The sequence below is a fragment of the Podarcis cretensis genome (assembly GCF_951804945.1).
Source record: "Podarcis cretensis genome assembly, chromosome: 12".
Lineage (NCBI taxonomy): Eukaryota > Metazoa > Chordata > Lepidosauria > Squamata > Lacertidae > Podarcis > Podarcis cretensis.
Window position 1 is genome coordinate 59,906,394 of NC_137181.1, and position 16,683 is coordinate 59,923,076.

Here is a 16,683-nt window from a genome sequence, read left to right on the forward strand (position 1 = left end):
ATCAGATCACATGGCATGTCCATGGCTACAGCCTGCACCAAAAAACACACCCACCCACTGTTTCATGGGGCCGCAATGGCACAAAAACGTGGTTACAAAGCATGGATCCACATGATTTTTGCATTGGGCTACCCCAAACTCACTGTCAGATCACATGTCTGTGGCCACAGCATGAACCACAAAAATCATACATCCACTGTTTCGTTTAGAATATTTTTTTCTTGTTTTCCTCCTCTAAAACTACGTGCGTGTTATGGTCAGGTGCATGTTATAGAGCGAAAAATATGGTACATAACAATAATGAAAAAACGAGAACAAACCACAAACACATTTTAAAGGCTATAGATTAGATTGTTTAATCATCCAAAGGCCTGGTTATAGAGAAAGTGCCAGGCAAGCCTCCTTGGGGATAAAGGTAAAGACCCCTGACCGTTAAGTCCAGTCGCGGATGACTCAGGTTGCAGCGCTCATATCAGCAGACAGCTTCCGTGTCATGTGGCCAGTATGACTAAGCTGCTTCTGGCGAACCAGAGCAGCGCACAGAAACGCCATTTACCTTCCCGCCGGAGCGGTACCTATTTATCTACTTGCACTTTGATGTGCTTTTGAACTGCCAGGTTGGCAGGAGCAGGGACCGAGCAACGGGAGCTCACCACGTTGCGGGGATTCGAACCACCAACCTTCTGATCGGCACCACAGCGCCACCCACGTCCCCTTGGGGATATCTCCTTAGGGATAGCATTCCACAAATGGGAGCCACTGCAGAAAAGGCCCATTCTCATGTTGCCAACCTCCAGACCCTTCATGAAGGAGGCATGCAAAGAAGAGCCTCAGGGTTCGGGGTGGTTTATATGGGGAGAGGCATCCTTGAGCTGTTGTGGTCCTGAGCCATTTAAGGCTTTATAGGTCAAAGCCAGTACTTTGAATTGGGCCCAGAAAGTGATTGGCAGCCAGTGCAGTCAGGCCAGGATTGGTGATAAATGCTCAAACTGTCTTTCCCCGGTGAGCAACCTGGCCGCCAGATTCTGCACCAGCTAAGGTTTCCAATTCTTCTTCAGAGGCAGCCCCATGTATAATGTCACAGTAGTCTCACCTAGAGGTTACCAGTGCATAGACAACAGTAGTTAGGCTTTCCCTGTCCAGAGAGGGGTACAGTTGGGCCACCAGCCGAAGCTGATGGAAAACACTCAGTGCCACTGAGCCTCAAGGGACAGCAAAGGATCCAGAAGTACCCTCAAGCTGTGTGACCCCTTCTTCAGAGGGAGTGTGCCCCAGCCATCTGATCTAGGGCCTCCGTCTTATCTAGATTGAGCTTCAGCTTATTGACTCTCATGCAAGACAGTGGTCCAGCACGTATACTGCCTCACCTGAAGATGTAAAGAAGAAATAGAGCTGTTTAAGAGTAGCAGTCTTTCACACACACTAATATCAGTGCAAATAAGATCCCACTCTTTAAAAAAGTGAAAAAGCAGGTGTAGTAATACAGATTGTATTTTGGAGCAAGTCTGCACAACGTCTGACCCACCAACCATCTAAATTGTGTTCAAAAAACAGGGACATTTTGCAGCACCTGGTGGGGTACAGTAAATGGCTGATAGGCTGTTTGGCACAGAGTGTCACAAGGTGCCCAGGCCTGCTCTGTACCTTCAGGGAAGGTAATTTCATTCTCATGTATATATACCCCACCTTTTTACCTGATGGGCGAAATAGTTGCTTAATTGTTTTTTTTCTATGTTTTTAGCCATTTTTATTTTTATCCGTAGGATGCCTTAAGTCCTGTTAGGGAAAAGGGCAGGATATGTATGTATGTATGTATGTATGTACAAACAAACAAACAAACAAACAAATAGTGCAGCCAAGAAATGGAATGCATAGCTACTTCCTTGGTGTAGGGTTCCCAGCTAAATTACTCAAGGGGAGATTTTATGACTTTACTAGCTATGGAGTAAGGAATGAGTAAGGAATGAGATAGGTTTTAGGTTATGCTATGCTTCTAATAGGTTGTGTTATATTCTGGATTATGTATGTTTTAATAGATTATGTCTGAATAGGATGAGAGTGTTGGAGATACGTGCAAATGTGTATGTGAATCCGGTCTTGGGTGTTTGATTTTCGTTGTTGTGTATACTGTGTATATACGGCCAATGACAATAAATTTATCTAAATCTAAATCTAAATCTAAATCTATGTGGCAAGAAGGTGCTCAAGGCGCATAGCTTCTCTCACACTCTTGTAGAAGACTGGGCACTGACAACCGTGCATTTGAACCCAATTGTTGATCATTAAATCTGCATTTGTCTCCATGGCAGGCAAAATCCTCCACGTGGAACATATTGAACTCCTGACTGAGGAGTACAAGCAGCTGAAGAGAGAGGTGGCAGGGAAGGAGCTTGTGAAGGGAACCTTGCACTTCACAGGTCAGTTGTTGGAGACTGTCTTATAATTTAATGCAGTCTGACCTGCTTTGCAGCAGCCGGTGCTTCAGACGTCATCAACCCACCCATTTCTGGAAGGAATAAACGTGGACCAGGCCTAGATTCTTAGCCAGTTTAACCAAAGATTCTAGGCCTACCTCTTTGCTGACTGCACTGGTTTTTCTATTTACAAGTATTATTTATTGTAAGAGAGCTTTAAAAATGTGGTTCTGTCCAGCCCCCAGCTGCAGTTTGGACTGGCGCAGTCCATTCTACTGTCTGTTGTACAAACAGACCTGGTCTTTGAAATTATTCTGTCTATTTGATAGTATAGCGAGTCCACCCATAGGTAGAATAGTTCTTTTTCCAGCCATGTGTTCAAAGTCCTCTTTCTCGTTTCTAAAGGTGGTGCATTGGATGAAGAGCGCTCAGGGTTCCCAGCTTTTAGTGGGATTGCTCGCCTGACTTGGCTAGTTGATCTTTTTGGGGACCTCACTGTTGTCTCTGCCACAAGGGAGGAGCAGAAAGAGAGAAATTACTCCAGAATGACTGCACAGTTTCAGACTGCAAAAAATAGGTTGGTATAATTGAATTCTAGAAAATGTTGATGAATCACAATAATATTTCTCCTGCTGGCTTACTAGGGTCACATGTGGCACCAACATCCCTCAACCAAAATAATCTCATAGAATCATAGAGTTGGAAGAGACCACAAAGGCCATCGAGTCCAACCCCATCGAGTCTCTGCTCAAGCAATCTAAATTTTGCACTAAGAAAAGGACGAGGCAGGAGCTAATTAGCTGTGAGCATCTCTCTAGGACCTCATATGCTTGGGTATATGCTACGGCATAATTTGGCTTTGTGCAATGTGCAAACCAGACCAATATCTGTTTAATTTACAAACCACCTTCGCATATGCTCAAGGTAGTGTACAACAAAACAAAACCATAATATTGAAATGAACACAATAAACAGTTTACACTTTCAATCTATAATACTGCCCTAGTCCCAATAAATTATTTCCTCTGCATCTGTGACATAGGGCATGACCACGATTGGACACACATTTGCTGGGAATCATGAAATGGTTTTGCTTTGATATCCTGGATGAAATTGATATTTTCAGAACTGGAACCAATTATTGTAATTGCTCCTACAAGTCAAATTTGTCATTGTCTTCCTACCTTTCTAGGTAGTATGTGGCCTGGTTTGTTACCTGCGCTGTCATCCACCTTTGTTCCACCTTATCACATGTTGTGCGCACCTCTGCCATGTGTATCCCAGTAGCTTTTGTCTTTGGTGTAGTCATTCGTCTAAGATTAATCTACTGGGAATAGTAGTGTTGCATAACAGTCTAACTATGTTGGCTAGCATCATATCCCAGCTCCACTGGCAAAAATCTCCCATGGAGCTGGAGCCAAGGTCTCTCTCCAAAAAGGTCACTTAAACTGCCCGTGGCTAAGCAGCAGCATGGCTCCCCAAAAAGTAAGCCCTTTATCAAATAGCATAGATGGAGTTTGTAACTGAGCAGACAGTGTTTAACTTCTGAAAAAGAGCACGACTGATTCCGGTCCACTTGAAGATAATGCTATCTCCTCTGCCACCTCCCGGATGTATATTAGCTGGCTGTGCTGAGGATTACTCTGAATAGTGCTAGACTTGGAGTCCCTTTTCTACCTGCATGTCCTGGGCCAGGGCTGTAAGCAGCCCAGCGCCACCCCCCACCCCCCCATTCTGTCCGAAAGAAAAACAAAGGGGAAGCGACGAAAGGCATTCTCCCTCAGAAGATGTAACAAGGAGTGCCTGCACACTTGTTTTCTGCAAATGACCAAACAGATGATGCAAGGAGAGTCCAGGTCTTCCATCAATATTTGTGGCAGCAAAACAGAGTTAGCAACTATGCTGACTGGTTGAAAAGCTGCCACTGCTGAGGGTTTGGTTTCAATGAGTATTTGGACAGCTGTTTACACAGAGCCGTCAGTATTAAATCTTGTTACTTGTTCTGTCATCTGTTATAGAAGAGTGGAACCTGCAACAAAACATTGCAGTTTATCCTCACCTCCTTGTAGGAGTGCTCTTGCTCAGGATTCCTGCCAGCCATTTCATTTCATACAAAACATTTCAGGTCCACACATTTCCTTGTTTTTCTTTTCCAGCTGACAGTCAATAATATTGTTTGGCTCTTGAGCACATTCATTTTTCAGTGGACATGTTTGTGTGTGTTTAATGTTTGTTCTCTTTTAGTTTTGCAAGACATGAGATTTCCCTAAGCATGCTAATACCTTCCTCTTAGTGGCCCCATTTGGCCTACAATCCTGTTGCCACTTGCTACCTGAGATCACTATTAGGAGTGGCAACTAGCCTGTGGAGCCTGGCCTCAGATGTCTAGGATTTAACCAGTGAACAAAACGTCTGGGGGGAATTCTGGAAAAATGTCCAGGATTTTGAGGTTGATTACCTAAAAAAAGTTCAACAACTTTGAATTTCATTTACTAAAAAATGCTCAACAACTTTTGTGTCCTGAATTTTACTTCTAGAAATATGACAGCCCTAGGTATAGCAGCGCAGAAATGAGTTACAATCAAGCTTCTCTCATTTGGGGAATGAAACTTCTCAGGTTGAGGATTAGGAAGGCTGCTGTTAAAATTAGACGTATGACAAGAGACAGGAGGCAGCTGTGAACTGCTGGCAAGTGATAAAGCAAGAAGACTGGGGAACATTGACTAGAGAGCCAAGGCTTGTTAGATCTGGGCTTGAGAATCTGGCAGGGCAATTATGCCAGGTTTGTCTTCTGTTGATGTTGCAACATTGTGACCCATTAACCCAAAGGGGACAAGAAGGGTCAGAAAAGCAGAGGGGAGAGGTAGGGGTTAATTTCATGGATTGAATTGGAAAGCTGCAGCCTTCAGTAAAATGCAGTAATTTGGTAACTTTTCACAAAAGATAAAGAACACCAGCAGGTGGTGCTAAGAAGTGGCAGCAAGTGTTCAAATAATAATAAAAAATTGTCCAGTAGCACCTTATAGACCAAGTAAATTTGTTCTGTGTGCATGCATACTTCTCCAGTTCAGTTTGCCATTTACTCTATATGCTTTAATAAGCTGCAAGTTATTTTTCAATGTATGTCTTCATAATTTGCTGCATGTACAGAACCACCTGCAGCCAGCTTGCTTAGGATGGGGAAATCCCCTGTGTTGTCTTTTCAAAGCCAAAGACATCTGTGCAAGCCACTGGCTGCTCTGCATAGTGTTCCAGGTCTGTTCCTTCCTGGGCCAGGTTTCCCAGTGATGCAGTTCCATTGACATGGGTGGATTTGCACTAGCTGAATGTTTGGCCCACTCATTTATGTCCGAGTTGGTTTTAAGTGTGGGCTGGATGTGGACAGACTCAGTAAGTCTTTGCTGGAAGAGAGAAATAGAGCATTTCTGACACATCCCTGAATTGGCTGTGAGTTAGGCAGAACTACTCTTGATGTCCTTCTGGGTACCTTGAGTGGGAAAAATGGGGTCAGAAATGCAGCCTGAGTCTTAACACAAGCTTTTTGTGAATTTGTTCTTAGCTTTTGTTATCTCTAAAATGTTATTAATGAGGAAGATGAGAGTCGCTTATTAAAAAACCTGCTTGAACTTTATGTAGCCATTTTACTGCATTTTTAGTATATAAAAACAATTAAAACAACAACTCCTCCCTATATGAGCACTTTGCGGCCTTTGCCACCGGAGAGCGTTCCCCAAGTGTTAAACTAAGATTTGAGCATTTCTGATGTTTTATTACAAGTGTCGCCATAGCATTATAAAATGCCAGCAAAGCAAAATGTATTTCTCATACTATTACAAGCAATAATTATTTTGGGTTTACTTACAGAAAACCTGTGACCCACTTGCAGAGCCTTCAGGGCCACTTGCAGGTTGGGAAGCGCTGTGCTAGAAAATAGTGCTTAATATTGGAGGGCACTTTCTGAGCTCCACGACACACTTTTGGCTTATTATGAGGTCTTCATTTGCAGCCAGCCTCTTAGATGGTTGACTTGGTTTCCCTTCCTTTTCCTTTAACCAGGCCCCTGACTTGGATTGAAGAAAGGGCACCAGGAATGAAGCGGGACAAGGCCATCAACTTCTGCTTCACAAGCGGGTGCTTGGAGAGTCTTCCCGAGGCCCCCCGCTCACAAGTTGGCATCTTCATGCAAGACCTGATCCTCTTTGCCAAAAAGCTTTTGGGCCAGGCCTCCCAAGAGGAAGTGCTGGCCGAGAAGAGGCGGATTCTGCTGTGTCTCGACTTGGCCGAAGAGATTCAAAGGCTCTGTGAGCGGCCAGCGAACATCTACTCTTGAAACTGCTTGGGATTCGGGGGCTGGGCTGCTTAGAACTGCTGCTGCTGCTGCTGCTCCTCCTCCGGAAATGCTTCTTTCTTCCATTCCCTTCTAACTTGCCAGACACTCCATTGTGACCAGTAAGACTTTTCTAACAATTTTGGGCCAGTCCAGGTTTCCCATGTCCTTTACAGGTTTGATTTAACCTGGCAAAAGTGAATAGTGTACCACTTTTGGCTTGCCTTAGTGAAGGAGTTGGCAAAATGTAGCCTTCCAGCCCTTCAGACCTTATTTTCCTTTCCCAGGACATCCCTTCTCCCTGGCCATATTCCTTCACCCCAGACCACCCCCCTGACTGGCCTGGTTTTGTGCCCTCCATGAGTGCTTTTGCCTGGGTAGAATGTGCTCTTGAAGTCTGGTAATACTTCTTGCTTTGCTTGGGTGGAAGACAAGAGGCGTATGCACATGTGTTGCCTGCTGTTCAGAGGTAAAATACATTTATCTGCTTCCTCTACTTTACCTTTGGCCTTGCCCACCACTGGCATGGGTCTCTTCTCTGAAAGCACCTTCTGACAACAGAACTACAGATACAGAAAATGACAGCCCTATGTTGCGTTTTCCTGCCCCAATCTACACAATGTTTAGTTGGACTTAATTTGTGTTGTGTCTTCAGCCCACCTGTCTCTTTGGGCTGTTGCTGGGAGGGCTGAGGAAAAGATCCTCAAAAATCTTGCTCTGCGTTACTGGAAGCAAGAGAACTTTCTATGTGGCTGCTATTTCCTGTATCATGTTTAGTTCTCACCCATATTAGCTAGCTAACAGATAGGTATATGAGCTGCAGAACTACTTCCGTGAACTTATGGCTCAGTTTTAACATGGCTGGAGTTAAAAATCTGCTCTCCAACTGGGTTTTACACTTAATTGCCTTATGCTGAATTGGAATTTGAGATTTCAGACCTCATGCTTTGATCCAGCTTCTTTCTGAGACTGATTCAGTCTTAACCTGCCATAAAGCAACTGGGTCTACTCCATTTTTGTGAGGAGAGTGCCTCCACGTGGTGGTAGTGATCATAGCAGGTGACCTGCTTGTTCTCAAGCTGTTCTTCTAATATAAATACCAGTTGTCACCATGTAGAGGCATATTTGTAAGAATCACCACACAAAGTGGGTCAAGTTAGTCCCGCGATGCTTCTGCTACATCTTGTATTTGGAGTGGCCCTTGGTCATTTTCCTGTCCCTAGAAACGCACAATAAACTCTGCTAATATTCAGTTTGAATTTGAATATATGCGGGGGGGGGGGGGGAGAGTCTGAGAAGAACATGCAAAACCCATTTGAAGTGTTAGAAATGATAGATTCACAGTGATTGCATAGCGAGCAATCTCGCCTGGATCTAAAAATTGATTTGCATAACGTAGACCTGAAATTATTTTTTATTATATACAGTAGCTATAGAAAGTACAAGAAAGAGGTTCATACTCAAAAGTATACTGAAAGAAGATTGTATACTGAAATTTCTGAGGCTTATGCCTTTCATTTAGCACAGTGCTCTATTTTGAAACGGCAAAGCAACTCAAGTGCTATCGTCAAAATAAGGTTTTTGGAAAGTAAATTGTTCTATTTCACTTGGGACTCTCTAAATAAGATGGCATTTCAGGATCCTTTCCGTAGTTCCAATCAATTCAGCCATTTATAATTAATGCTAGGTTCTTGTAAACACGGTGTCTCACAAATAGGAGCCTAAATTTATATTCATTTTAAAAATGGAAGAAAACTTCCTAATATTGGGCTTGAAATGCTTGTGGTCACAAGTTGGAAATTTGTGTGAACAAGATACTGTTCTGTGTCTCAATAGAATCATAGAATTGCAGAATTGAGAGTCATCAAGTCCAAACCCCTGCAATCCATGAATCCAAACATAAGGTCCCCCATCCAAAATGAAACCATACTATAGCCTGCTTAGCTTTTGCAAATGTGCCAGCACTGGGGGGGGGGGGGGGGAGGAGGTTGCTGCATGTGGGTGTTCTGTGGCATTTATTGACTTATCAATAAAACAGCACCACATCTTTGTGAAGGGAGCAAGGTTGGTTGTTTTGCTTCTGTCAAGTCCCTGTGGTGGTTGATTGCAAGACTGGCATGCAAAGAGACTGGCATGTGCAGAACGAAACTATTTGCACTTGGGAGTACTACACCGAAACTGCCTCTCAGCTGCTTTGCTGAATGGATTTGGTGCTAGTTTGTCGCTGCCCCTGCCATATTGCTTTGCTTCTGATGAGGGCCAATCCAGTGTTATATTGCCTGAAGCAAAACCAACCAACCCAATGGCATCCACTCTCCATTGATTATTATGGGGTACAGTTGCTGGGAAACTCTACTGTGCAATAGCCTTACTGTACCCTGCAGGTTTGATCTGTCTGTCACCCAAGTCTGCTGCCTTGTGGTTAGGACACCGCTGTTGCTAACTTAAGGGAAAGCCTACCTAAATGGTTGTACATGTGACCCTTAAAAGTACTTTTACTGCAAATTCTGTTGCTGGACTATCATTGGCTCCTCTCTTTACTCATAGAAATGGTCTAGAGGTGTACAGCGAGTGACATGAAAAATTGAGGAGGACCATAGATCTCGGCTGCAACATATTCTGTAATCTTGAAACTCTGTTTTGGAGATAACAGAATTTTCCCTGTATGCTGCTGAGCTTACAGTGTTTTGTTCATGCTAGCAGACAATTCTTTTTTTAATGGCCAAAATTCTATAAACTGCCACTTAGTGTCAACTTTATAGGGCCAAAATTATTGTTATTGTTTATTTAATTTCTATGCCGCCCTATACCTGATTGTCTCAGGGCGGTTCACATAAAATGAAAGCCACTGGCCCGAATCAAAGGGAGCTGGGAATTTTCACGATATAGAAATATTTTCCCATTCCCCTGCCCCTCCCAGGGAAGTAAAGAAAGTCAGTTGTTGCCTTGGAGATTTGGTATTACTTACATGGGAAAGTGTAGTGCATTTGAATTGGATCCAGAGTAAGGCTGAAAATCCTATACCCAGTTACCAGGGAGTAACTATTGAATTTAGTAGGATTCAAAGAAAACATGTATAGGATTTACACTGTTCGTTAGCTCAACATGAGTGCCATTTAAATAAGCAGGACAAGTTCATAATGACTTAACTCTTACTGATTTCTTTTGGAAGAAAGTTCTGTTAACTCCCTCTGGATCCAGCCCCTTGTTTTTTGAAAAAGTACTGCAGTTTTTACAAACAAAGGGCCTTTTTATTTTAATTTTTAAGACACAGTATATATAACTGATTTTTTTAAAGAGAGAGAGAGAAATCACTCACATTCTGTGATTTTCAGAGATGGCACCTAAATGCTACTCATTTAGCAATGCTATCATATGCATGTTTACTCAGAAGTAAGTCACATTTATCTGGGAGTAAAACCCATTGATTTATGGAGGGCTTATTTCTGTAGACATACATAGGATTGCATTGGAAGCAAAGCCAGACAAGAGTTAAGTGGAATGAGGGGGGGCCACTAGGGGGCGCATTGGAAGATGGCCTACAATACCATCTCTCTGACCCACACGGGGTAATTAAGAGGCTGTTATGGGAGTAGGCAGCCTCCCTTGTTGCCCCAAGGAAATGGGGAACACTGCCCTTGCCTCCTGTGCCCATAAATCACCCCCTAATTCGAAAGAAGGGGGTGAGGGCCCTAGGCAGAATGCCCCCGTGTAGACCTCGGCTCTCCTGGACGCTGTCTCTGATCACACACTAGCTGCAGCAATTTGGAATAATTAATTACAAAAGAAGCAAATGCACATATTTCAAGTGAAGAAGGGGAGTGAAGTCTGCTAATTTAAGTGACCTCTGCGAAAGAAAACGACGGGCTGGAGAAACAGGAATATTTTATGATGAAGATACACCAAAGGCTGGGTATGTTGACAATGGGACTGAATGGGGGGGGAAACCTTTTTTACTATCCTTCTATGTGATTTACAAGAACCCCTCCTCATTAGAATCGTTGGTTGAACTGACCCAAGCAGGATGATTAAGGTCTGTGTGGAGATAAACTTTAACCAAAAGTATGCTTTATGGAGATCGAGAAGCAATAAGAGCTTTTGGGAATGGCGCAGCAATTAATTCGGAGTCGTCATCTTGCCAAAGGATTTATAGCCGGGAGGAAGAATGGACTTGTTTTTAGACTGCATTCCTAGTGAATCTCCTCAGAGGTTTTGAGAAAGGAGGCAGATTGGTGAAGATTAATGACGCTAAGACTGTTTTGATGTATGGAACTGATGTTATATGGAAAGTGTCTGGATATGGCTACTGGATAAAAAAAAAAATATCCACACAGGATTACAAACTGTTCTAACCAGCTTGCGGAGACTATCAGAGGTCACAAAGAGAAAGGAAAAATATATGAAAATAACAACAAGAGATGTGGAAAAACAATAAGAAAGGACTGGATAGTACTGTGAACATGATAAGGTTAGATTTGTGGACATTAAAACAGCAGTAAGAAGCAAGAAGTTGATTGGATCCCCTTCGGAACTTGAAATATGGGTACCCCCAACAAAAATTAAAAATTCGGCTGTGTAATTTGGAATTTATGTAATTTGGTTTGATTTGATGTGATTAGTCGGTTAATAAAAAATTATTCTTAAAAAAAAAGAGTTAAGTGGAATGTTGTTGCTGCAGTTATCTTTGTCCAGTTTAACTATATTTTATTGCTGATATGAATGGAACTGAAGGAGGCAAATTGTTGGTCATTGTATGCCTTTAGTGGCCGCCTCAATTTTTTGTTTTCAGAAATGCCTGTTTCCTTGGAACCCTTTATGTGATGCACTGAAATGCCTTGATGCATGCCTCAGAAACATGATGTTGTTGATACATTGTGCTATAAAGTATGCTGGTGATTATTGTATGTGCTGCCTTGACTTGAATAAAGACATCTGAGCTCAATTTACTCTTTCATCATTTTTCCCCCTTCCTTCATTTCTCCTCCCCGCAATCTGGTCCTCTGGTGTGTCTTGCTTTAAAAGTGCTAATGCTCTAAATTGCGGGACAATTTTCCTCTATGCTTAGCGGAGAACCCCACTGACTTAAATCATAGTCCTATGTACCGTGCCATAGTAAACATGGTGTATGTACTGTACCTTTCCCAAGTACCTGTGTCTGACTCTGAAAATACAGGTGTTAATCCTGTTTAGAGAGAATCTGCATGTTTCATAAGGGTCCCGAGATTTACCATATTTTTCGCTCTATAAGACGTACCCGACCATAAGACGCACCCAGTTTTAGAGGAGGAGAACAAGAAAATAAATACTCTCTCCCTCTCTGCGCAGCACCTCTCCAGCAAAGCAGGAGGAGAAAGGGAAGGGGCTCCGTTTCTCCCCCCGCTTCGCTGAAGGGGCACTGCGCAGCTTTCCCTCTCTGTGCAGCACCTCTTCAGCAAAGCAAAGTCTCTTGCTCTCCTGGCTTCAGCGATAGCTGCCCGGCCTGCATTCGCTACGTAAGACGCACACACATTTCCGCTTTTTAGGAGGGGAAAGTGCGTCTTATAGAGTGAAAAATACGGTATGCTGTTTTATAGGCCAAAACCAGCATCTTGAATTGGGCTTGGAAACAAACTCTGGTGCCTCTTGCTCGACAGGACAGATGAGTATGTATAAAAAGTAGGTTACCTACAAGCATAAAATTTTTCTTTTGTCCTGTTTGCCACTGGCTTGTCTCCCCTAGAAGGGAATGTTCCTCAGTCCATCCCATTCTCTATGCCTTAATTAATATATAGGATTCTTCCTGTTCCTCCCCTTGTCTCTTCAATTAGACTTAAAACAGTAGGAAAATAATACACACGGGTGGTAGTCAACTAAATTTTACTCAGAATAAGCCTGCTGAAATTAATGGACCTAATTCAGTCATGTTCGTTAATTTTAATGAGTCTGTTCTGAATAAAGTTTCCTGAATACCGTCCATTAAGTGTGGGATGTAATCCATTGGTGCAGTCAAATGCAACATGTCTTATTTCCCTCCCATGGGCACAGGCAGGGGAACATCCAGTCAATGTAACTTCCTCTTTCACTGGTCTGGAGCATCCCTCCCCTGCATGTGACCTGGGAGATGGGCATGGCCCTGGCTGACTCCACAAAAGAGCCATGTCACGAAGCCATGTCCTCAGTTCATCTGTCTTCTCGATACTGTCTTGCTGCTGTTCTTTTGCTGCCATGCTGCTCTCCTGCAGCCCTTTTGTTGTCTTAATGTAATTTTGTTGTCTGCTGGCTCTTAGCCAGCAGCACATGAGTCCAGTCTCCATATGAGATGAACTCACGGTTTGTTTATGTAACTACCAAGTAAAGCCTGCCTTTCAGGGATCAAATCGTGAACTGAAATGCGAGTAAACGTTTTGTTGCTTTACTCAGAAAAACTCTTGTGTCTTTCTTTTAAGAGGGATTAAAGGGGACACCAGGAAATAATCTTAACTAAGAGATTCAAACGAATCTGCCAACTAGCTTCCAGCTATATTGAGGGGAATCTGCTCTGCTACGTCACTCACTAGCGTGAGTGAAGGAAGGATAGTATTCATTCAATATATCCTTTCCTACTATCCTTAACATTCCCACATTAAGTCTAATTGAAGAGACAATTCCCCCGTCTTCACTTTCCTCAACAATTCATTCTTCTTATGTGCTTTAACTTACATTTGTATATCTAATGTTGTTCTGTTTACTTTGATACAAACTGTAATAAGCTGCAGCTTTAAAAAACGGTAATCCTCTCAAGATGGCCTCCCACCAGCAGAACTGGTCCAATTAGATTCATCATCTGATCTAATTGGTCTCTGTCAGGCCGTCCCGTCCCCCTTGTCCCTGAATTATTTATCACAGAGAAAATGGCATTGCTCTTTCCTTTTGGTGTCTTTCTAGAGTCCATCAGTTTTGACCTGAAGGATTACCCATTAGGGAATATTGGGTCAGTGAATTTCCATACAAATTGGATTTTTGCGTCCCTCCTGGGACCATGTGTTGTCAGCTGTGGTGATTTATGTTTTTCCATGTAAAAACTGCTCTCAACAACTGGGCAGACTTCAAACCTCAGATTGTAATTATTTTGGATCATGGCAGACTTGGTTGGATTAGGAGTTTCAGGGCTGGATATCAAGCACGGATCAGTATTCCATTTCCATTGTCTCCAACCAGGGATGTCCTTTTTGCAAGGAAAGGGGTGGTAATAATAATAATAATAATAATAATAATAATAATAATAAATAAATAAATAAATAAAATAAAATAAAATAAAATAAAATAAAATAAAATAAAATAAAATAAAATAAAATAAAATATACCCCGCCCACCTGGCTGGGTTTCGCCAGCCACTCTGGGCAGCTCCCAACAGAAAAATAAATAAATAAATAAATAAATAAATAAATAAATGTGATAAAGCATCAAACATTAAAGACTTCCCTAAACCGGGCTGCCTTCAGATGTCTTCTAAAAGTCAGATAGTTGTTATTTCCTTGACATCATACGGGAGGGCTTTCCACAGGGTGGGTGCCACTACCAAGAAGGCCCTCTGCCTGGTTCCTTGTAGTTTCTCTTTTTGCAGTGGTGACAAAGAGACCATTTGTTCTTGTTGGCTTTGTATATCTTGGAGGTGGAAGGGGTGGTTTTGTTACTGATTCTTGCTCCCATCTAGTACTTCAACAAAGCTGTCTAGTGTGTTTATGATGATCATCTATCTAGAACATGGGTAGGCAAACTAAGGCCCAGGGGCCAGATCCGGCCCAATCGCCTTCTAAATCTGGCCCACGGACGATCCGGGAATCAGCGTGTTTTTACATGAGTAGAATGTGTCCTTATTTAAAATGCATCTCTGGGTTATTTGTGGGCATAGGAATTCATTCATTTCCCTCCCCTTCAAAATATAGTCCAGCCCTCCACAAGGTCTGAGGGACAGTGGACCGGCCCCCTGCTCAAAAAGTTAGGGTAGCCAACCTAGTCCCCTTGAGCTACTACTGGCTTCCAGCAACCACCATCCTGGGAGTTGGGGTACCAGCAACATCTAGATGGCAGCAACTTGGCTAACCTTGGGTCTCCAGATGTAGTTGGACTACAACTCCCATCATCCCTGACCAATGGTCCTGCTGGCTAGGGATGGTGGGAGTTGTAGGGCAACAACATCTGGGACTCCAAAGCTGAGAGAAAGGCTGATCTAGCATTCACACATCAAGTTCTTTCCTGTAAGAGCTCGTGCTTTCCATAACAGGAGTTTTCATCTTAATGTAATTTATACACTCGGCACAGCTTTCTGGCTATCATCCAAACAGTCATTCCATTACCAACAGTCAGGAAACAGGATTTTTAAAAATGAATGCTTTTAAATATGAAACACAGAAAATAGAACATGAGCTCTAATGGAACTCAGCTGATGAACGCTTATAGGAATGTGGCCAAAAGGTGGCTGCTGTGGAACAGAAGGGAACTGTTGGCATGCTGAAGGAGAACCCCCCACCCCCAAGGATTACAGAAGTACAGAAAATAATTTGGGGGGGGGGGGACGACTAACAGTCCAAAGAGAACTGAGCATGCTCAGTGGTCATTAAATCCTGGGTGTCTGTTGCAAGGAAAACAAGAACACTAACGAGGAGGAGGAACAGAATCGGAAATTCCAGGAAGATGCTGGCTGGTTGGAAATTTGAACAGAAACACTGCAACGCTGTGTCACAGTTGTGTCACAATTTGTATAATAATAATCAAACCAGATTGTCAATGCAGGCATAGATAGAAAGACTTCAGTGCACCATAATAAATTAAGGGAAATCTTTCAGACTGCATCAGGAAAAGCCTTCAAAACAGCTGTGTTCTCTACTTTAACTATTCTCTTCTTCCTAACAAACTTCCTTCATTTTAAGAAGTGGGGTTTTTTTATACAATCTCCTAGTTGTGTGGTGTGTTCTGTTTTAGAAACAGATATGAGGTTTTCACCTCTCACACATCCAGTTGAACATTTAATGTTGTGTATGTTGTATACAGTGGTACCTCAGGTTAAGAACTTAATTCGTTCTGGAGGTCCATTCTTAACCTGAAACTGTTCTTAACCTGAAGCACCACTTTAGCTAAAGGGGCCTTCTGCTGCCACTGCGCCACCGGCATGCGATTTCTGCTCTCATCCTGAAGCAAAGTTCTTACCCAGAGGTAATATTTCTGGGTTAGCGGAGTCTGTAATCTGAAGTGTATGTAACCTGAAGCGTATGTAACCTGAGGTACCACTGTATATATAAAATTATGCCACCAGCATGGGCCTAAAGGACTATCTTTGAGGGTGGTACTGAGGCAGAGCCAATTGGATCTTGCAGATCCAAAAACAGTGTCCAGTGGCTTTTGGCAATTCTGGGACTTGAGTACAGTACAAAACACCTTTAGGCTTAAAACTGCGGTTGCTGCTTTTTACAAAAGCAGAACTGAGAAGGGAAAAACCAACTTTGTCATTTGCTTTTATAGCCACAGGCCTTAGGCAAACGAAGAGAGAGAGATGCTTACCAAACAGCCAGGGAACAGCCTGCTAGGAAGTTGCTGACTCTCACTCGTTGAATGGATCATACCTGTTCTACTGTTGCATATGTCTGTAAGCCACAACTTGTGCATTTGACCATTCCACCAAACCCAGATGCACAGGAGGACAATTTAGACTTTCTAGTGTCTGTGCTTCAGTTACATTGAGCATGTTCAGCTTTCTGTTAAGAAGGATGCTAGATCATAAATAATAGCCTACCACTGATTTTGACGATAAGTGAGATTAAGGAAATATAAATTTATTGGAGAATTGTTAGATTTTATTTAAATGAGCGGAGATAAGACTGTAAACAAGTGGGTAATTTGCTTGAAAAAATTTTTTCTGTAACGATGTAAGTGTGAGCGGGAGACGCGGGGGAGTCCAAAGAAGTGATGAAACTATGTTATAATATA

The 16,683-nt window shown here is 42.7% G+C and overlaps 1 protein-coding gene across 4 annotated transcripts in view; it reads left to right on the forward strand.

The window, feature by feature from the left end:
* The window catches only part of BLVRA (biliverdin reductase A), a 29,176-nt gene extending 17,493 nt beyond the window's left edge, over window positions 1–11,683 (forward strand). For all 4 annotated transcript variants that reach the window (XM_079947640.1, XM_079947638.1, XM_079947639.1 and 1 more), the window contains 3 exons: window positions 2,310–2,417; window positions 2,820–2,991; window positions 6,471–11,683. In XM_079947640.1, the coding sequence (XP_079803766.1) occupies window positions 2,310–2,417; window positions 2,820–2,991; window positions 6,471–6,744 (554 nt within the window). In that variant the 3' untranslated portion in view covers window positions 6,745–11,683. The remainder of the gene's footprint in view (window positions 1–2,309; window positions 2,418–2,819; window positions 2,992–6,470) is intronic.
* Window positions 11,684–16,683: the final 5,000 nt, after the last annotated feature.